Source organism: Babylonia areolata, chromosome 34 (genome assembly GCF_041734735.1).
Source record: "Babylonia areolata isolate BAREFJ2019XMU chromosome 34, ASM4173473v1, whole genome shotgun sequence".
Taxonomy (NCBI): Eukaryota; Metazoa; Mollusca; class Gastropoda; order Neogastropoda; family Buccinidae; genus Babylonia; species Babylonia areolata.
This window is the reverse complement of record NC_134909.1, coordinates 4158522-4181351: the sequence shown is the minus strand read 5'-3', so window position 1 is coordinate 4181351 and position 22830 is coordinate 4158522. Positions and strand designations below refer to the sequence as shown.

Below are 22830 nucleotides of genomic sequence, written 5' to 3'. Positions count from 1 at the left end.
TGATTATTTGTGAGAATGGTGATTGTGTGAACGGTGTGAGAATGGTGATTGTGAGAATGGTGTATATTTGTGAGAATGGTGATTGTTTGTGTGAACGGTGTGAGAATGGTGATTGTGAGAATGGTGTGAGAATGGTGATTGTTTGTGAGAATGGTGATTGTTTGTGAGAATGGTGTATATTTGTGAGAATGGTGATTGTGAGAATGGTGTGAGAATGGTGATTGTTTGTGAGAATGGTGTGAGAATGGTGATTGTTTGTGAGAATGGTGATTGTTTGTGAGAATGGTGATTGTTTGTTGATTGTTTGTGAGAATGGTGATTGTTTGTGAGAATGGTGATTGTTTGTGAGAATGGTGATTGTTTGTTGATTGTGAGAATGGTGATTGTTTGTGAGAATGGTGATTGTTTGTGAGAATGGTGATTGTTTGTTGATTGTTTGTGAGAATGGTGATTGTTTGTAAGAATGGTGATTGTTTGTAAGAATGGTGATTGTTTGTAAGAAAAGCGGGAGAAGGGAAGGAAAGTGCGGTTGTTGCAGAGTGAAGACGGCCATCAGTGCCGCCAACAGCGGGGCGAAGTACGTGAACGGCACAGCCAGCACCACGCCCTCTCTCACCATCCGTGCCCTGGCCGCCACTGACGAGGGGCTGTACCGCTGTGTGGCCGACAATGACGTGGGCAGGGGACAGGGGGGCAACCTGCAGGTGCAGGTCAATTGTGAGTGGCCCTGCTGTCAGCCTGACGTCTGTCTTGTCTGTGCTGTCAGCCTGACGTCTGTCTTGTCTGTGCTGTCGGCCTGATGTCTGTGCTGTCAGCCTGATGTCTGTGCTGTCAGCCTGACGTCTGTCTTGTCTGTGCTGTCAGCCTGACGTCTGTCTTGTCTGTGCTGTCGGCCTGATGTCTGTGCTGTCAGCCTGATGTCTGTGCTGTCAGCCTGACGCCTGTCTTGTCTGTGCTGTCAGCCTGACGTCTGTGCTGTGCTGTCAGCCTGACGTCTGTCTTGTCTGTGCTGTCAGCCTGACGTCTGTGCTGTCAGCCTGACGTCTGTCTTGTCTGTGCTGTCAGCCTGACGTCTGTGCTGTCAGCCTGACGTCTGTCTTGTCTGTGCTGTCAGCCTGACGTCTGTGCTGTCAGCCTGACGTCTGTCTTGTCTGTGCTGTCAGCCTGACGTCTGTCTTGTCTGTGCTGTCGGCCTGATGTCTGTGCTGTCAGCCTGATGTCTGTGCTGTCCTCATGACGTCTGTCTTGTCTGTGCTGTCAGCCTGATGTCTGTGCTGTCAGCCTGATGTCTGTCTTGTCTGTGCTGTCAGCCTGTTTGATGTCTGTGCCGTCAGTCTGTTTGATGTCTGTACTGTCAGCCTGTGTCTGTGCTGTCAGCCTATGCTGTCGGCCTGATGTCTGATGTCTGTGCTGTCCGCCTGTTGTCTGATGTCTGTGCTGTCCGCCTGTTGTCTGTGCTGTCAGCCTGATGTCTGATGTCTGTGCTGTCCGCCTGATGTCTGATGTCTGTGCTGTCCGCCTGTTGTCTGTGCTGTCCGCCTGTTGTCTGATGTCTGTGTTGTCCGCCTGTTGTCTGTGCTGCCCGCCTGTTGTCTGATGTCTGTGCTGTCCGCCTGTTGTCTGATGTCTGTGTTGTCCGCCTGTTGTCTGTGCTGTCCGCCTGTTGTCTGATGTCTGTGCTGTCAGTTGTCTGTGCTGTCAGCATGTTGTTTGTGCTTTTAGCCTGTTGTCTGTGCTGTCAGCCTGATGTCTGTGCTGTCAGAATGTTGTGTGTTGTCTGTGCTGTCCGCCTGTTGTCTGATGTCTGTGCTGTCAGTTGTCTGTGCTGTCAGCATGTTGTTTGTGCTTTTAGCCTGTTGTCTGTGCTGTCAGCCTGATGTCTGTGCTGTCAGAATGTTGTGTGTTGTCTGTGCTGTCAGCCTGATGTCTGTGCTGTCAGCATGATGTCTGTGTTTTCAGCATGTTGTCTGTGCTGTCAGCCTGTTGTCTGTGCTGTCAGCATGTTGTCTGTTGTCTGTACTGTCAGCCTGTTGTCTGTACTGTCAGAATGTTGTTTGTTGTCTGTGCTGTCAGCCTGATGTCTGTGCTGTCAGCATGTTGTCTGTGCTTTCAGCCTGTTGTCTGTGCTGTCAGCATGTTGTCTTTACTGTCAGTATGTTGTCTGTACTGTCAGCATGTTGTCTGTGCTTCACCCTGTTGTCTGTGCTGTCAGCATGTTGTCTGTGCTTCACCCTGTTGTCTGTGGTGTCAGCATGTTGTCTGTACTGTCAGCATGTTGTCTGTACTGTCAGCATGTTGTCTGTGCTGTCAGCCTGTTGTCTGTGCTTCAGCCTGTTGTCTGTGCTGTCAGCATGTTGTCTCTGGCTTCAGCCTGTTGTCTGTGCTGTCAGCATGTTGTCTGTGCTTCAGCCTGTTGTCTGTGGTGTCAGCATGAATGTCTGTACTGTCAGCATGTTGTCTGTACTGTCAGCATGTTGTCTGTGCTTCACCCTGTTGTCTGTGCTGTCAGCATGTTGTCTGTGCTTCACCCTGTTGTCTGTGGTGTCAGCATGTTGTCTGTACTGTCAGCCTGTTGTCTGTACTGTCAGCCTGTTGTCTGTACTGTCAGCATGTTGTCTGTGCTTCAGCCTGTTGTCTGTGCTTCAGCCTGTTGTCTGTACTGTCAGCATGTTGTCTGTGCTGTCAGCATGTTGTCTGTGCTTCAGCCTGTTGCCTGTACCGTCAGCATGTTGTCTGTGCTTCAGCATGTTGCCTGTACTGTCAGCATGTTGTCTGTACTGTCAGCCTGTTGTCTGTGCTTCAGCCTGTTGTCTGTGGTGTCAGCATGTTGTCTGTACTGTCAGCATGTTGTCTGTACTTCAGCCTGTTGTCTGTACTGTCAGCATGTTGTCTGTACTTCAGCCTGTTGTCTGTGGTGTCAGCATGTTGTCTGTACTGTCAGCATGTTGTCTGTGCTTCAGCCTGTTGTCTGTGCTGTCAGCATGTTGTCTGTGCTTCAGCCTGTTGTCTGTGCTGTCAGCATGTTGTCTATACTGTCAGCATGTTGTCTGTGCTTCAGCTGTTTGTCTGTGCTGTCAGCATGTTGTCTGTGCTTCAGCCTGTTGTCTGTGGTGTCAGCATGTTGTCTGTACAGTCAGAATGTTGTCTGTACTGTCAGCGTGTTGTCTGTACTGTTAGCATGTTGTCTGTGCTTCAGCCTCTTGTCTGTGATGTCAGCATGTTGTCTGTGCTTCAGCCTGTTGTCTGTACTGTCAGCCTGTTCTCTGTACTGTCAGCCTGTTGTCTGTGGTGTCAGCATGTTGTCTGTGGTGTCAGCCTGTTGCCTGTACTGTCAGCCTGTTGTCTGTACTGTCAGAATGTTGTCTGTACTGTCAGCCTGTTGTCTGTACTGTCAGCCTGTTGTCTGTGGTGTCAGCATGTCAGAATGTTGTCTGTACTGTCAGCATGTTGTCTGTACTGTCAGAATGTTGTCTGTGGTGTCAGCATGTTGTCTGTACTGTCAGAATGTTGTCTGTACTGTCAGCCTGTTGTCTGTACTGTCAGCATGTTGTCTGTTCTGTCAGAATGTTGTCTATACTGTCAGCATGTTGTCTGTACTGTCAGAATGTTGTCTGTACTGTCAGCCTGTTGTCTGTACATACCTTTAGGTGGTTTGCTGCATTTTTCTGTCGTCTGACCTGTTCACGTTTTATGTAATCAAAATTTCTGCTTGAATTTGCTTCCTTTTTATTTTATTTTATTATATTTTACTTTACACACTAGTGTAAACAATGAGTCTATGTAATAACCCGATGTTTGGTTGTGTGTGTGTGTGTGTGTGTGTGTGTGTGTGTTTGTGTGTGTGTGTGTTAAAATTGAACATTGTCATTTTCTTTGGAAATACTTTGTCTGCCAATACCAAATTTGGATTAAATATAGTGGGGGAAAGGTCTCCGCAGCCATACCAATAATAGGTTGTAAGTCTTCCAGATTATGCTGTAATCCCGGATCATCGACGGTTCATTTCTTTGACGATCCAAATCCCCAAAAAATCACAATTCATGGTTTGGTTTGAAGACGGCCTGGCCTCGTTTGTCTTGTTCGAAATTAAAAGAAAAGAAATGCAAATTCTGGACAGAATACACATTTTGTTTACTGCATATGAATATTTTACAGTGGATACTGAAGTAACTAAGATTAACATGACAGAGAAATTGAACAGACCGCGTTGTAGTTTCTGTCAGCCTCAGTGTCGAACAGCCAGATATGGAGAAAACGGCTTCACGTTGCTGAGTGTGTGAGGTCACTGCAACGTCTCCTTTACCGCAGACTTAAAGAATTTCTTCAATAATCGAGATGTACCAAACTAATGTGATTTAAACGCTGTTATCACTTCGAATACCGTAATCGATTTATGACGCAAAAAAAAAAAAATCATACGTTTAGATATTATTTTTTTGACATCATTTGCAGTTGCGCATTAGCGCTGTAAATAAGACTACCTATTCTCGAACCGAGTTTGCTTGGTTCGAACCTGCCAACTTACTCCCCCACCCCCTCCTCAACCCGAAGCTTTATATTATTAAATACAGAACACATTTTCACTTTTTTATATACTGGATAAAGTGTGTATCACAAGTGAGTCTTCAAGGCCTTGCTTCTGTTGTATTTATTTTTTATTGGTTTTATTTACAGTACATATTTATTTGTTTTGTGCACTTTTGCTAATCCATCAGTTAGTTAATATATGCTGCTTTTTTTCGTTTTTTTTTTTTTTTTACCTTTTGAATTTGTTTGTGATATTTCGTCAAGAATATTTAGTCAACAACTTTTTTCGGTTATTTTTTTCTTCTTCTTTTCTCTCATGTGCTGCAGTCGTTCACTCTAGTGATCTTGATTTTATCATATTTGGTTGACCCTTTTCAGCTTTATTTCCTCATTTGGTAGTTGGGATATATATATATATATATATATATATATATATATATATATAGGTAACCATGTCGCGTATTCTCTTGAAAAGTTGAGATGAAGGAGAACCTGACAGATGTTGGGCATGGTTATATATATATATATATATATATATATGATTTAGAAATCTGGGCACTTAGGAGCTACAGATTGTGACTCTTTAATGTTGAAAAATAGCAAGTGCCTTTAGATGTGAACACATACTTACGTCCCTTTGTGCAGATGGAAAAAACGGTATTTTCAAAGCAATTGTATGTCAGATACAAATTGTAGAGGATTGTTTTGAACCACTGCTGAGTGTATGTATTTACGCTTTTGACCAGGTTTCCTTCTCCTTTTTCATATTCCAATTGTGAGTTGTGAATAATTATGATTTTGTGTTTATTTGTTCACTTCCAACAGCCCTGCCATGTAAGAAAATTATTTTTTACCTCTTCTGCCAACTAATATAACCACATAATTCATAATACTTCTATTTTCACCGAAATTGTCTCCAGCTTATTCAGTATTATCCACTTTTACGTGTTTCTCTTTCTTTTTCTTCCTCATCACAGACTTTTCCACATGGACCTCTCCTGCTTGTCTCTTTGCTCTTCCTCCTTCCTTCAGCACTGATCGTTCTCCTTCCTTCTTTGTGTACTGATCGTTCTCCTTCCTTCTTTGTGTACTGATCGTTCTCCTTCCTTCTTTGTGTACTGATCGTTCTCCTTCCTTCCTTCAGCACTGATCGTTCTCCTTCCTTCTTTGTGTACTGATCGTTCTCCTTCCTTCCTTCAGTACTGATCGTTCTCCTTCCTTCCTTCCTTCCTTCTGTACTGATCGTTCTCCTTCCTTCCTTCACTACTGATCGTACTCCTTCCTTCCTTCCTTCAGCACCGATCGTTCTCCTTCCTTCTTTGTGTACTTATCGTTCTCCTTCCTTCCTTCAGTACTGATCGTTCTCCTTCCTTCCTTCCTTCCTTCTGTACTGATCGTTCTCCTTCCTTCCTTCAGTACTGATCGTTCTCCTTCCTTCCTTCAGCACTGATCGTTCTCCTTCCTTCCTTCCTTCCTTCTGTACTGATCGTTCTCCTTCCTTCCTTCCTTCCTTCAGTACTGATCGTTCTCCTTCCTTCCTTCAGTAATGATCGTTCTCCTTCCTTCCTTCCTCCCTTCTGTACTGATCGTTCTCCTTCCTTCCTTCCTTCAGTACTGATCGTTCTCCTTCCTTCCTTCCTTCAGTACTGATCGTTCTCCTTCCTTCCTTCAGTACTGATCGTTCTCCTTCCTTCCTTCCTTCAGTACTGATCGTTCTCCTTCCTTCCTTCAGTACTGATCGTTCTCCTTACTTCCTTCCTTCCTTCTGTACTGATCGTTCTCCTTCCTTCCTTCCTTCAGTACTGATCGTTCTCCTTCCTTCCTTCCTTCTGTACTGATCGTTCTCCTTCCTTCTGTACTGATCGTTCTCCTTCCTTCCTTCCTTCTGTACTGATCGTTCTCCTTTCTTCCTTCCTTCCTTCCTTCTGTACTGATCGTTCTCCTTCCTTCTGTAGTGATCGTTCTCCTTCCTTCTGTACTGATCGTTCTCCTACCTTCCTTCCTTCAGTACTGATCGTTCTCCTTCCTTCCTTCCTTCAGTACTGATCGTTCTCCTTCCTTCCTTCAGTACTGATCGTTCTCCTTCCTTCCTTCCTTCAGTACTGATCGTTCTCCTTCCTTCCTTCAGTACTGATCGTTCTCCTTACTTCCTTCCTTCCTTCAGTACTGATCGTTCTCCTTCCTTCCTTCAGTACTGATCGTTCTCCTTCCTTCTGTACTGATCGTTCTCCTTCCTTCTGTACTGATCGTTCTCCTTTCCTTCCTTCTGTACTGATCGTTCTCCTTCCTTCTGTACTGATCGTTCTCCTTCCTTCTGTACTGATCGTTCTCCTTTCCTTCCTTCTGTACTGATCGTTCTCCTTCCTTCTGTACTGATCGTTCTCCTTCCTTCTGTACTGATCGTTCTCCTTCCTTCCTTCTGTACTGATCGTTCTCCTTCCTTCTGTACTGATCGTTCTCCTTCCTTCCTTCTGTACTGATCGTTCTCCTTTCTTCTGTACTGATCGTTCTCCTTCCTTCTGTACTGATCGTTCTTCTTTCCTTCCTTCTGTACTGATCGTTCTCCTTCCTTCTGTACTGATCGTTCTCCTTCCTTCTGTACTGATCGTTCTCCTTCCTTCTGTACTGATCGTTCTCCTGTTCCTTTTCTGTCGTCTTTGCTTTCGTTCTGTCTTAAGGTGTGGCAGCTCTTACTCTTGATACTTCTTTGCTACCAGCATTATCTTATTTCCCTTTTTTATACTTACATTGAATCTTCTAGTCGTCTTGTGCGTGCATCAGTATAATTGTCTGTGGTAGAACATCCTTGAGACCGGCTTTTTATATTTTATTTATGGACTGAAGGTACGGATGGTACTGAAATATATTGCCCTGTGTGTGAACTACGATAGCTTTGGCGTGCTATAATCAGCTAGTACACTTTGATCGCTGATCTTTCTTCCTGGTCGTGAACACCGCGATGCGTTTCCATATAACGGAACACTTACGGCTCTGTCGCCACTGTCATTGTTCACAAATCCTTCCGCCGTTCTGAATCGGGCCGCGCGGACTCTCCAGACCCTCCGCAAATCCGTACTGACGACAGCCACCATGACGTCATTGAGGGCGGAAACGTGACGCTTGAGTGTGACTTTGATGCCAACCCAGAGGCACTGAGCGTGAGGTGGGTGAAGACCTCGGCCCTGCTGTCATTGCCTTCCCCTGATGGCCGTTTGACTGGCGGCACTTTGACCATGCCTGCCTTGACCATTCACGGTGCTCGCCCTTCTGACAGTGGCCGCTATCAGTGCCGGGTCACCTCCGCTCTGGGTGTGGCATCCAGTTCTCCCACCACACTGGACGTTGTCTGTAAGTACTACTTGCTGTGTGATGTTGTGTGTGTGTGAAGTACCACGTGCTGTGTGACGTTGTGTGTGTGAAGTACCACGTGCTGTGTGACGTTGTGTGTGTGAAGTACCATGTGCTGTGTGACGTTGTGTGTGTGAAGTACCACGTGCTGTGTGACGTTGTGTGTGTGAAGTACCATGTGCTGTGTCACATTGTGTGTGTGAAGTACCACGTGCTGTGTGACGTTGTGTGTGTGAAGTACCATGTGCTGTGTCACATTGTGTGTGTGAAGTACCACGTGCTGTGTGACGTTGTGTGTGTGAAGTACCATGTGCTGTGTCACATTGTGTGTGAAGTACCACGTGCTGTGTGACATTGTGTGTGAAGTACCACGTGACGTGTCACATTGTGTGTGTGAAGTACCACGTGCCGTGTGACATTGTGTGTGTGAAGTATCACGTGCTGTGTGACGTTGTGTGTGTGAAGTACCACGTGCCGTGTCACATTGTGTGTGTGAAGTACCACGTGCCGTGTGACATTGTGTGTGTGAAGTATCACGTGCTGTGTGACGTTGTGTGTGTGAAGTACCACGTGCCGTGTGACATTGTGTGTGAAGTACCACGTGCAGTGTGACATTGTGTGTGTGAAGTACCACGTGCCGTGTCACATTGTGTGTGTGAAGTACCACGTGCCGTGTCACATTGTGTGTGTGAAGTACCACGTGCTGTGTGACATTGTGTGTGTGAAGTACCACGTGCCGTGTGACGTTCTGTGTGTGAAGTACCACGTGCTGTGTCACATTGTGTGTGTGAAGTACCACGTGCCGTGTCACGTTCTGTGTGTGAAGTACCACGTGCCGTGTCACGTTCTGTGTGTGAAGTACTACGTGCCGTGTCACATTCTGTGTGTGAAGTACCACGTGCCGTGTCACGTTCTGTGTGTGAAGTACTACGTGCCGTGTCACGTTCTGTGTGTGAAGTACCACGTGCCGTGTCACGTTCTGTGTGTGAAGTACCACGTGCCGTGTCACGTTCTGTGTGTGAAGTACTACGTGCTGTGTGACGTTGTGTGTGTGAAGTACCACGTGCTGTGTGACGTATGTGTAAAGTGCCACGTGTTGTGTGACGTATGTGTGAAGTGCCACGTGCTGTGTGACGCATGTGTGAAGTACCACGTGGTGTGTGACGTATGTGTGAAGTGCCACGTGCTGTGTGACGTATGTGTGAAGTATCACGTGCTGTGTGACTTTGTATGTAAGTACGACGTGTTGTGTTACGTTGTGTGTAAATACCACGTGTTTTGTGACGTTATGTGTGTAAGTACCACGTGTTCTGTGGCGTTGTGTGTGTAAGTACCACGTGTTCTGTGGCGTTGTGTGTGTCAAGTAACACATGCTGTGTGGACGATGGTGTGGTTATGATACCATTAAGAAATGATGGTTGATGAAAACGTAGGGAACAAGGGTAGGAGGGATTTCTTCGGAATGAATTACAATGTGTAGTTACCTCATATGGAAGCTTTCGAACATAGAAAATGGAGTAGACTGATAGAAAATAGAGTAGACTGATAATAATATAAATATAACATTTTTGTGTGCATTATTTTTGTTCCTGTGTGCCGAATAACGAAAACTAATTTGCTACTGATTTTCCCTTGTAACTGTCCATGAGAACAGTGCAACGTGAACCTTCCAATCAATAAAGACAGGCAAATTAAATAACAGTAAAAATAATAACATCCTAGAAATGTGAAAGTAATTGTTACAAATTATGAGTTGGAAACAGTTGGCAATGTTCATTCACAGAATCTTTAGTTTTATTTTGTACATGACAGATAAGCCCATCGTGAAGACACCGAACAACACTTTCACAGAACAGGTGGGTGGTGACGTCACCCTTTCATGCTTGGCACGTGGGTACCCGCCAGTGTCTGGCGTTATTTGGCACAAAGCCGGTGTCCCGGTCAACATGGAGACTGACCCGGGCAAGTACTGTGGAGCGTCATCGCTCAGCCCCAGCCTGGTCATTCACAACGTCAGTAGGGCGGACAGCGGCTACTATACCTGTCAAGCCAGGAACACGGCGGGCATGACGCGCAGTCACGTCATCACTCTGCACGTCACATGTGAGTTTGTGTGTGTGTGTGTGTGTGTGTGTGTGTGTGTGTGTGTGTGCGTGCGTGCGTGCGTGCGCGCGCGCGCGCGTGTGTGTGTGAAGAAGACGTGTCGTCATAAGGAAAGGAACAGATTTTTTCTCAACTTTTTGATCCCTCTACTTTGCAATTTTGTGGTTTGTTACAATATTGTTATTATCATTATTGTTATTATCATTTGCATTTTAAGATATATTCTTATATGCCTTTTTTTGAAATAAATGGAAACGTGTGTACTCATCTTATTTTACACTTTCGTACCAAACCAAGTTTTCGATATACTTTTCTTTCTCTTGTGATACATTTGTAATGATTCTTATTTCTTGGATGTCTTGATTATTTCTTGGGTGTTTTGGTATACCTTTGCATTGGTTTTGATCTTCTTTGGGAGACTGGTTTAAATAATCTTTAATTGTTCAACAGTACACATGGTTACAATGCAAACAATAACAAAAGAGCATCAACAAGCTTAAAGCTTATACTGTGCTCACAACGTTGCACTTAAATTTTAACAAGACGGCTGATGAACCATATTATCAATTGTATCAAATGACATTCATAACCAGTAAGTAATGAAATAATGAAATAAAACGAATAAACAAATAAATACATATATATGAGAGATTCTGTCATACTTTTGTGATGATTCTTATTTGTGGTACTTTTGTGATGACTCTAACCTTATATATCATGAATGTCAAGATGCACCAGTCATCCGTACTGACGACAGCCACCATGACGTCATTGAGGGCGGAAACGTGACGCTTGCGTGTGACTTTGATGCCAACCCCGAGGCACTGAGCGTGAGGTGGGTGAAGACCTCGGCCCTGCTGTCATTGCCTTCCCCTGACGGCCGTTTGACTGGCGGCACTTTGACCATGCCTGCCTTGACCATTCACGGTGCTCGCCCTTCTGACAGTGGCCGCTATCAGTGCCGGGTCACCTCCGCTCTGGGTGTGGCATCCAGTTCTCCCACCACACTGGACGTTGTCTGTAAGTACTACTTGCTGTGTGACGTTGTGTGTGTGTGAAGTACCACGTGCTGTGTGACGTTGTGTGTGTGAAGTACCACGTGCTGTGTGACGTTGTGTGTGTGAAGTACCATGTGCTGTGTGACGTTGTGTGTGTGAAGTACCACGTGCTGTGTGACGTTGTGTGTGTGAAGTACCACGTGCCGTGTCACATTGTGTGTGTGATGTACCACGTGCCGTGTCACATTGTGTGTGTGAAGTACCACGTGCTGTGTGACGTTGTGTGTGTGAAGTACCACGTGCCGTGTCACATTGTGTGTGTGAAGTACCACGTGCCGTGTCACGTTCTGTGTGTGAAGTACTACGTGCCGTGTCACGTTCTGTGTGTGAAGTACCACGTGCCGTGTCACATTGTGTGTGTGAAGTACCACGTGCTGTGTGACGTTGTGTGTGTGAAGTACCACGTGCTGTGTGACGTTGTGTGTGTGAAGTACCACGTGCCGTGTCACGTTCTGTGTGTGAAGTACCACGTGCCGTGTCACATTGTGTGTGTGAAGTACCACGTGCCGTGTCACATTGTGTGTGTGAAGTACCACGTGCTGTGTCACATTGTGTGTGTGAAGTACCACGTGCCGTGTCACATTGTGTGTGTGAAGTACCACGTGCTGTGTGACGTTGTGTGTGTGAAGTACCACGTGCCGTGTCACATTGTGTGTGTGAAGTACCACGTGCTGTGTGACGTTGTGTGTGTGAAGTACCACGTGCCGTGTCACATTGTGTGTGTGAAGTACCACGTGCCGTGTCACATTGTGTGTGAAGTACCACGTGCCGTGTCACATTGTGTGTGAAGTACCACGTACCGTGTCACATTGTGTGTGTGAAGTACCACGTGCCGTGTCACATTGTGTGTGTGAAGTACCACGTGCCGTGTCACATTGTGTGTGTGAAGTACCACGTGCTGTGTCACATTGTGTGTGTGAAGTACCACGTGCTGTGTCACATTGTGTGTGTGAAGTACCACGTGCTGTGTGACGTTGTGTGTGTGAAGTACCACGTGCTGTGTGACGTTGTGTGTGTGAAGTACCACGTGCTGTGTGACGTTGTGTGTGTGAAGTACCACGTGCCGTGTCACATTGTGTGTGTGAAGAACCACGTGCTGTGTCACATTGTGTGTGAAGTACCACGTGACGTGTCACATTGTGTGTGTGAAGTACCACGTGCCGTGTGACATTGTGTGTGAAGTACCACGTGCCGTGTCACATTGTGTGTGTGAAGTACCACGTGCCGTGTCACGTTCTGTGTGTGAAGTACCACGTGCCGTGTCACGTTCTGTGTGTGAAGTACCACGTGCCGTGTCACATTGTGTGTGTGAAGTACCACGTGCCGTGTCACATTGTGTGTGTGAAGTACCACGTGCTGTGTCACGTTCTGTGTGTGAAGTACCACGTGCCGTGTCACGTTCTGTGAGTGAAGTACCACGTGCTGTGTCACGTTCTGTGTGTGAAGTAGCACGTGCTGTGTCACATTCTGTTGTGTGAAGTACCACGTGCCGTGTCACATTGTGTGTGTGAAGTACCACGTGCCGTGTCACGTTCTGTGTGTGAAGTACCACGTGCCGTGTCACGTTCTGTGTGTGAAGTACCACGTGCTGGGTGACGATGTGTATTACTTGATGTGTAACGTGCACCACGTGCAATATAGCGTTGTATAAGTCCCACGTGTTGTGTGACGTTGTGTGTGTACGTCCCACGTGCTGTGTGACGTTGTGTGTGTAAGTACCACGTGGTGTGTGACGTTGTGTGTAAGTACCACGTGCTGTGTGATATTGTGTGTAAGTACCACGTGCTGTGTGACGTTGTATGTAAGTACCACGTGCTGTGTGATATTGTGTGTAAGCACCACGTGCAGTGTGACATTGTGTGTAAGTACCACGTGCTGTGTGATATTGTGTGTAAGTACTACGTGCTGTGTGACGTTGTATGTAAGCACCACGTGCTGTGTGATAATGTGTGTAAGCACCACGTGCAGTGTGATATTGTGTGTAAGTACCACGTGCTGTGTGATATTGTGTGTAAGCACCACGTGCAGTGTGATATTGTGTGTAAGTACCACGTGCTGTGTGACATTATGTGTAAGTACCACGTGCTGTGTGACGGTACGTGTGTGAGTACCTGGTGCTGTGTGGTGTGTGTAATATCTTGCGCTGGACTGGAAATCTATTTTGACAGTGGAAATATATAGAATAGAAAAGAAAAGAATAGAATAATTATATCTTTATTACCAAGTGTACCGGGGTCACAAGGAATGTTGAGGGGATGGTACATATTTAAAGGGCACAAATATGTATCAAGAATCATATATACAAACACCAAATCGGTCGGATTTTGTGACACTTTTACATATGCACGTTCGACCTCCCTCCGCGTCCCCTCACCCCACACTCAGAGCATGTCAAGGCGAAAGCTCACTTGATTGTAAACCACACATTACACATTACATACAGATGGGGCTGATGACTGGATCAACAGTTAAAGGGTTGCTGGTTGCACGGTTCTCTTTTATACTCTTTGGGTTGGTTCGTGAGACAGGGCATTGACTGCTCTGGGGAAGAAGCTGTTGGTAAAGCGATATGTTTTGATTCTAGTACTTTTGTACCGACGACCCGAGGGAGCATCTCAAAGATCCCGAAAGCTGAATGGGATTCAAGCTGACTGACTGACTTTCCTTTTCCGAGAAGCCGCTTTATGTATATTTCATTCCCAGATGGAAGATCAGACTCTGTCATCTTGGTGACAGTTTTTACAATTTTGTTTAGAGCTGTGGTATGGGACTGTTTTAAAACAATGTTGATTTTGTAAATAAGTTGGACATGTTATTTATGATTTAGGTTGTTTTGGATGATATCGGTTTCAGTGTGTCTAAATGTGGAGTGATGGCCCAGAGGTAAAGTCCGCTTAGGAAGCGAGAGAATCTGAGCGCACTGGTTCGAATCCCGGAACAGTCGCCAGTATTCCCCCCCAACCCCCACCCCCTCTACTAGACCTTGAGTGGTGGTATGGACGCTAGTCATTTGGATGAGACGATAAACCGAGGTCCCGTGTCCAGTATGCACTTAGCGCACGTAAAAGAACCCACGGCAACAAAAAGGTTGTCCATAACAAATTCTGCATAAAAATCCACCTCGACAGTGTGTGTACTGTGTGTGTATGGTAAGGCAGTAGTGGTAAGTGTGTGTACTGTGTGTGTATGGTAAGGCAGTAGTGGTAAGTGTGTGTACTGTGTGTGTATGGTAAGGCAGTAGTGGTAAGTGTGTGTACTGTGTGTGTATGGTAAGGCAGTAGTGGTAAGTGTGTGTACTGTGTGTGTATGGTAAGGCAGTAGTGGTAAGTGTGTGTACTGTGTGTGTATGGTAAGGCAGTAGTGGTAAGTGTGTGTACTGTGTGTGTATGGTAAGGCAGTAGTGGTAAGTGTGTGTACTGTGTGTGTATGGTAAGGCAGTAGTGGTAAGTATGTGCAACACCGTGTGGTGTGTATGGTAAGGCAGTAGTGGTAAGTGTGTGTACTGTGTGTGTATGGTAAGGCAGTAGTGGTAAGTATGTGCAACACCGTGTGGTGTGTATGGTAAGGTAGTAGTGGTAAGTGTGTGTACTGTGTGTGTATGGTAAGGCAGTAGTGGTAAGTGTGTGTACTGTGTGTGTATGGTAAGGCAGTAGTGGTAAGTGTGTGTACTGTGTGTGTATGGTAAGGTAGTAGTGGTAAATGTGTGCAACACCGTGTGGTGTGTATGGTAAGGCAGTAGTGGTAAATGTGTGCAACACCGTGTGGTGTGTATGGTAAGGCAGTAGTGGTAAATGTGTGCAACACCGTGTGGTGTGTATGGTAAGGCAGTAGTGGTAAGTGTGTGCAACACCGTGTGGTGTGTATGGTAAGGCAGTAGTGGTAAGTGTGTGCAACACCGTGTGGTGTGTATGGTAAGGCAGTAGTGGTAAGTGTGTGCAACACCGTGTGGTGTGTATGGTAAGGCAGTAGTGGTAAATGTGTGCAACACCGTGTGGTGTGTATGGTAAGGCAGTAGTGGTAAATGTGTGCAACACCGTGTGGTGTGTATGGTAAGGCAGTAGTGGTAAATGTGTGCAACACCGTGTGGTGTGTATGGTAAGGCAGTAGTGGTAAATGTGTGCAACACCGTGTGGTGTGTATGGTAAGGCAGTAGTGGTAAATGTGTGCAACACCGTGTGGTGTGTATGGTAAGGCAGTAGTGGTAAGTGTGTGCAACACCGTGTGGTGTGTATGGTAAGGCAGTAGTGGTAAATGTGTGCAACACCGTGTGGTGTGTATGGTAAGGCAGTAGTGGTAAATGTGTGCAACACCGTGTGGTGTGTATGGTAAGGCAGTAGTGGTAAGTGTGTGCAACACCGTGTGGTGTGTATGGTAAGGCAGTAGTGGTAAATGTGTGCAACACCGTGTGGTGTGTATGGTAAGGCAGTAGTGGTAAGTGTGTGCACTGTGTGTGTCCGACAGACCGGCCCGTGGTCCGTGCTCCCTGGCTGTCCTACAGGCCCACACTCAGCAATGCTGTCAGCCTGGCGTGCTCAGTCAGTGGCAATCCTCCAGTGTCTGGAATCATCTGGTATAAAGCCAGTGTTCCCGTCAACATGGAGGCCACTCCGGGAAAGTATTCTGGTGCCTCCTCGGTCAGTGCCAGTTTGGTGATTCACAACGTGACCAGAGAGGATTCTGGCCCTTACATCTGTCAAGCCATCAACGCTGCGGGATCAGGCCAGAGTGACGTCATTATAGTCAGCGTGACGTGTGAGTTAGGGGTGTTCTGCCTCCTGCACGTGCTAGATGCTTCCTGCAGGGTCATGCACGTGCCAGATGCTTCCTGGCTTCCTGCAGGGTCATGCACGTGCTAGATGCTTCCTGCAGGGTGATACGCGTGCTAGATGCTTCCTGCAGGGTCATGCACGTGCTAGATGCCTCCTGTGCAGAGGTCTGTACACTGCCACACTCAACACTGTCCTCTTTTCATGTGCTCGTCAGCTGCGATGTTGTTAATGATCTTTAAAAAAAGAAGACAAAAAGACAGATAGCTGTAACTTGCACTGGCTAGAGCAAAATTCCACAATTTGTCCAGAACAAAATGTATTGCTTGTATTGCATGTGGCGGATTGCTGCACAGCAATGCCAGCTTTTGGAGCCATCTGAAACCTTATAATTTAATCTTAGTGATAGCGACAACTATTACTGATACTTTCTATTTGCTTTTGAAGACGATAGTGCAATATTTAATGTTAAGCGGATGCATGCAATGGACACATAGTTTTATATTTTTGTATCACAAAGCCTGACTGCTGCCTTCATGTTTGTGCACATGCTGGCTGCCACAACGTATAACATGTCTGCAATGACTATTGTTAATCAATGGCCAAATACTAAATGCTATCTGATGAATCATTTCTTCTAAAGAATGAATTTATGTGAAGAATTCTATTTTGATTTTTTCAAATTCATGGACCATCGATGTTCTCATTGTGTTCAGTAAGTGCAGACGTTGTGTGAAAATCTGAAATGTATTTACATTGCGTAACCATAGTGAAACAGTGTGCAAGTGACGGTTGACGATGTTTACACATAATGGCTGTATAGAAATAAAATACAACCACAATATCAGAACAGTTGCTGTCACAACTGCACAAAGTGACACTTTGACCTTCGGTGTACGGCACGTTGACATCCTCAGCTCCGGCCGTCCTGAGGCCGTGATGCCATCAGCACACTGTGTGCCAACGGGAAGACGCTGAGGACCACACGGCCTTCACCTTCACCTGCCCTTTACACGGCCTTCACATGCCCTTTACACATCCTTCACCTGCCCTTTACACGGCCTTCACCTACCCTTTACACGGCCTTCACCTGCCCTTTACACATCCTTCACCTGCCCTTTACACGGCCTTCACCTACCCTTTACACGGCCCTCACCTGCCTTTTACACGGCCTTCACCTGCCGTTTACACGGCCTTCACCTTCACCTGCCGTTTACACGGCCTTCACCTGCCCTTTACACGGCCTTCACCTGCCTTTTACACGGCCTTCACCTGCTCCTTACACATCCTTCACCTGCCCTTTACACGGCCCTCACCTGCCTTTTACACGGCCTTCACCTGCCCTTTACACGGCCTTCACCTGCCCTTTACACGTACATCGTTCACGAGCCGTTTGCATGTCGTCAACATGCCTTTCACACATCGTCTACCTGCCTTACCAACACACTTATCACTAACTTGTGTATTTGTAACTCGGAAAAAAGGATTCACATGCGTTTGTCGAAACACAGTTTATTTTATTTTATTTTTGAGGTCATATTTTCTAATGTCAATTATCTACTGCTCCTGCAATGAATGTTATCATATTTGTATTGAATAGATCTTTGCCTTTCTTAATTGCACACACACACACACACACACACACACACACACACACACACACACACACACACACACACACACACACACACACACTATCGTGTAATCTGTCTGCATGTCACTCTGTACCCATCCAATTGTATGAAAGAAAGGATGTCGCGTTACATTCAGTTTCAAGTCAGAAAAGTATTTGGATACACATGTATGAAGAAATACCGTTTACACGTTTCAGAGAACGACATTAATGTCGTATTTACGAGTAATTTCAAGTGTTGTATGATTTAGATACTCCTTTTGATATGTTAAAAGCGCATGGCTGGAATTTCTTTGAATGACTTTGTCAAAGAAGTAATTAATGAAATTAATGTAGGTTTAAATCAACTGCTGACTTGACATGGAATGAGTAACACACAGCCTGTATTAGTTTTGATACTGTTGATTTCTGCAATCGTATGTCAGCTGTCATTTCAAACACGAAGGCAAAAGGTTTCATTGAAATGATTCTGCGTACAGATAAAGGTCCACAGTAAACTCTTGCCAATGCGTTCCCCAAAGAATCCCTCTCTTAAACAGATCCCCCCATCATGACGTTGAAAGCCACGTCATACACACGTAACGTCACAGACTCTCTGACCATTGAGTGTTCCTATGACGCCAATCCTTCCCCGTTCAGCGTCACCTGGACCAAAGATTCACAGGTGATTGACATCATCATCGGCGGAAGATTCCTGGGCTCCAGTTTGGCCGTTCCCAGCCTGACGATCAGTGACGTCAGCAGTGCTGACGCCGGGCTGTATGTGTGCACCGCCATCAACAGCATAGGCCAGGGCTCCAGTGACACTGTCAATGTCAGCATTAATTGTAAGTTCGCGAGTCAGCTGTTTGAGTGGGGAGGTGTGTGTGTGTGTGTGTGTGTGTGTGTGTGTGTGTGTGTGTGTGTGTGTGTATGTGCTCTCTCTCTCTCGCTCTCTCTCTCTCTCTCTGTGTGTGTGTGTGTGTGTGTGTTGTGAAACAGTTGATACTTTGAGTAAGGGAAGAAGGCTTTCGCAGATTCACATGCTAATTAATTTGTGTGTTTATTGATGTTTCTACTCAGAAAAGTGATTCGACAGCAGTCGCTCCCCTCACCCTTACACACACACACACACACACGCACACACACACGCACACACACACGCACAGAATAGGAAGGATACTGGTCTTGAAAACTACGTCGCAAGTGTAAATTCCCACTCGGGTATCTGAAAAGCCACTGTTGAACTTTGCTTGACAGATTACTACGGAAGTCCTGCGGCTTGTAAATAATATGCACACTGATACAGAACTGCTGTTCACTCTTCTGGGTTCACGTCTGTGTTATGTTTTCCTCACTGGTGATTAATTAATGTATGTATGTACGTATGTATGAATGTGCGGGTATATAAAGATGTATTTTTGTATGCGTGTATTATGCTGCATGAACTTGTATGTGTGAATGCATATGTGTCCGCGCGCGCGCGCGCGCGCGCGTGTGTGTGTGTGAAACGGCTTGCAATGCTTTGATTGGCCGTTGACCAGTAGGTCGATTGTTTAATGAACTGACGGACCGGTTGACATGTAGATGAGGGGCTGTGTGCTGCAGACCGCCCGGAGCTGAGCAGTGCAGCAACACGGATCACCCGGCTGGAGGGCACCTCTGTCACCCTGCCATGTCCGTACTCCGCCCACCCCGCCCCCACCTCTCTCCTCTGGTACAAAAACGGCGTGCAACTCAGCGTGCAGGGCCGTTACAGTGGCGGTACACTGTCCACACCTGGCCTGACCATCGGCAGTGTGGTCAGCACTGACCTGGCCACCTACCTGTGCCGTGTGACCAACTCCATGGGCACGTCCAGCAGTGGCCCCATCAGCCTGGACGTTCAGTGTCAGTTCCTGTGGACACTTGTCACAGCTCTCTGCACCCTTCACCCATGCCGCTAACACCTTCCTTTCATCGCTGCTGTCATAACACTGCCTAACGTTGTGATAACGTTCAATCATAACACTGCCTAACGTTGTGATAACGTTCAATCATAACTCTGCCTGACGTTGTGATAACGTTCAACCATAAGACTGCTGCCTAACGTTGTGATAACGTTCAATCATAACACTGCCTGACGTTGTGACAACGTTCAATCATCTTTTGAAGTTACTTTTGAGGTTAATGTTTTCAGAAACCACTGGAAATTTAACATTCCATGATTCATAACAATACCCATATGTACATATTTACCTATTCATTACGAGGGATGTCATTAAAGATTTCCCCTGACCCACTTCCCATGGACTGAGAGGAACGAAACTTAGCACAGTTATTAGTCTTTCTTTACATAGGTGATACACTTCTCCCATCGCTTTTTGCAGCTTTGAAGACCTTGCCTGTAGGAAGTCTGCAGGTTGCGCCAGAAGCCACGACTTGACCTCGGATATAAGCGTTTCATCTGTTGGGAAGTGCTAGCCCTTCAAAGAATGCTTCAGGTGGAAGAGGTGGATGTCAGATGGTGCGAGGTCGGAGAGTATGAGGGGTTAGGAAGGAATTCCTAGCTGTTCGGTCGTGCTTCCCTCTGGGCAACATGCGAGTTGTGAACCGGGGCGATGTCTTGAAGGACGCGGACAGCTTTGGTCAGCATGCCACGCCTCTCGGTTTTGATGGCCTCCTGCAGTTTCTGCAGCAATGAAGCGTAGTATGTCCCGGTAATTGTGGCACCCTTTGCCAGGAAACCCATCATTACTACTCCGCACTGGTCCCAAAAGACCGTGAGCATGACCTTGCCTGCTGAGGTTTGGACACGTGTCTTCTTCAGGGGTGGCGAGTCAAAATGCTTACATTGCTTCGACTGGATTTTAGTCTCTAGATCATGGCGATGGACTCTTGTTTCGTCCTAATCTGTCGAAGAAGTCCTGGTATTCTTGGCACATGGCCCAAAATTCTTGGGAGCACGTGACTTGGTCCTGCAAAGGTGTGATCGTGCAGACAACTTTCACATGTGCAAATAGTCATGGATGATTTTTCCAAAGATCCCACACTGATCTTGATATCTTGGGCTAGTTGGCGAACGGTTATTTGGCGATCCTCCAAAATGGCGGCCTCCACTTGCCGGATGGTGTCTACGTGAATGGGAGCCGTTTCCAACGATGTCCGTCCACACTTGAACAGACGATGACAGTGCTTGACAACGCCATACGATGGGGCATCCTCCCCACAAATCTTTTTCACCTCATCAAAAGTCTTCCTTGGTGTGCGGCCTCCCAAGTACAGAAACTTGATGACCCCTCTGCATTCAACTTTTTCCAATATAACACCTTGCTCCACCATAGCACATGTAAAACTGTCAGAGTTCACTGGTGCAAATTACGATGTGAACTATTGAGATATGTATTATTATACATGTGCAATTTCATCCTCCTATAATAAATGTAAGTAAGTCGGTGAAATCTTTAATGAACATCCTTCATATAGTGTTTACCCATGAAATATAACTACTACAATTGTTATTTCTCTTACATGTGATAGTAGTACTACTAATGCTGCTGTTACGCCTACTGTTGCTAATCGATAATTTTGTTATCAACTGGTCTGGCGATAGCTCATGGTACAATGATTTCTCTTTTCTTTCTTTTCTTCCCTGTAGACAGACGCTGAGCGCTACACGACGCTGTTGGTTCTGATATCATCACCTTCCATGCTGCTCAAAGTTTCCCTCCACCCATTTTCTGTTATTCATTGATCCCTTTTGTATGACTCTTTTGTGTCTGGCCATGGAAACTCGCCACTGTGTATTCCATGTTTTCAGATCCACCCAAGATAGCGTCGACTAATTCAAACCCGGAAGGGAAATAAATGAGTTCGCTGACCATCCCCTGTTCATACAATGCCAATCCTTTGGCGACACACGTTCAGCGGACTAAAGACGGCGTTCCCTGTGTTGTGACTTCCGCTAAGTATTCAGGGGGTACAGTGGGAAATCCTGACCTGACAATCGTTAGCCTCATGCCTGCTGATGCCGGAAGTTACCAATGCACTGTTGTCAGCAGTCTGGGAAATGCTTCCAGTGGCAGTATATATGTCACGGTGAAATGTATCACACGGGCGAATAGCACTATCACTCGGGTGAAAAGCGTCGCTACTATCACACGGGTGAAAAGGTGTCGCTATTACCCTGTGTTTTACACTAAATGGAATTGAAGAGTCATGTCCACAAGCTATCACATCAGTGAATATTACTACCATACGACGGAAAAGTTGTGGATTTATCTTGTGCCAACTGTCTCACGAGTGAATATCCCTATCTCCATCAACTGTAAATTCCAACTTATTCCTAGAACATTTCAACTCAGGGGAATGCAGTCTATTCTCTCTGATTTCGTTTGGTTTCGTATGTTTGTTGCCTAACGTTACCTGACACAATAAGATTTCATACAGGGAGGAAAGCCTACCATCTAAGAGATGTGGAAAGGTAGAGAGTAGACTCGAAGCAGCAAACGAATAAGACACACCTCCATCAAACAGATTATGACGAGAGGGAATAATTTCACAACATATAACAACTAACAAGTTCTGAAGACTTGATTCATTTCTAGATCCTTTGTTTATTCAGTCACATATTTTCAACATTCTTGGGCTAAACATCATATCACTTAACTCTCCATAATAGCATTCTTCATTCATCAACATAGACATCCTACGACCTGTCGTAACCTAACTACTGCCTATGTTGACTTAGAATCTAACACGTCACATACCTCTTGAAATCATCATCTAGCTGCAGATCGGTCTTCCAAGGGTTTGCTCAGGCCTCTCTCTTCGGCTCTGCTCTTCGGGTCTCCCTGGGGTCTCTTTTTCGGGTCTCCGTGTTCAGCCTTATATATAGCCCGGAACTGACCAATCTCCGCACTGGTATTCCACGTTAATGAAAAGTAATCACTTGCATACATCTCTGGAATTATGTCAGCTGGGAGTTACACATCGCTGGCTTGCTTTCTTTGTGCTCTCGCACACATGTCCAGCATAATGGACCTCACTATTGCCTGATGCCCCTACGTGCTGGATCGACTGGCCTCGGAGTGTGTGAGTCCATTTATACTCAGCTGACCCTGTGGTGATCTGATCTGTTAATTGCTGTACTGCCTGGGTCTGTCCCGACATCACTCACGAAGAAGGCTGGCTTCAGTTATCGTTTCCACGCTCATTGCCATCTGCCCTTCCTTGTTTCGAGAGCTTCTAAGACTGCTATAGGCAGTGTGATAGAAGTTTGCTGGTTGTGTGTGTGTATGTGTGTGTGTGTGTGTGTGTGTGTGTGTGTGTGTGTGTTCGTGCTTGCTTGCACACGCGCATGTGGGTATAAATGAGTGAGGAAAGTGAATGTGAAGAGAGAGAGAGAGAGAGAGAGAGACACTTTGACACTTTGACT

The 22830-nt window shown here is 46.0% G+C and overlaps 1 protein-coding gene across 1 annotated transcript in view; it reads left to right on the top strand.

Moving 5' to 3' along the window:
* Positions 1-22830, top strand: part of LOC143277362 (hemicentin-2-like) — a 94654-nt gene that overhangs the window by 31683 nt on the left and 40141 nt on the right. The window contains exons 7-15 of the mRNA XM_076582146.1: positions 539-717; positions 7585-7871; positions 8993-9107; positions 9688-9978; positions 10708-10998; positions 15498-15788; positions 16774-17175; positions 17975-18262; positions 19023-19304. Of these exons, the coding sequence (XP_076438261.1) occupies positions 539-717; positions 7585-7871; positions 8993-9107; positions 9688-9978; positions 10708-10998; positions 15498-15788; positions 16774-17175; positions 17975-18262; positions 19023-19304 (2426 nt within the window). The remainder of the gene's footprint in view (positions 1-538; positions 718-7584; positions 7872-8992; positions 9108-9687; positions 9979-10707; positions 10999-15497; positions 15789-16773; positions 17176-17974; positions 18263-19022; positions 19305-22830) is intronic.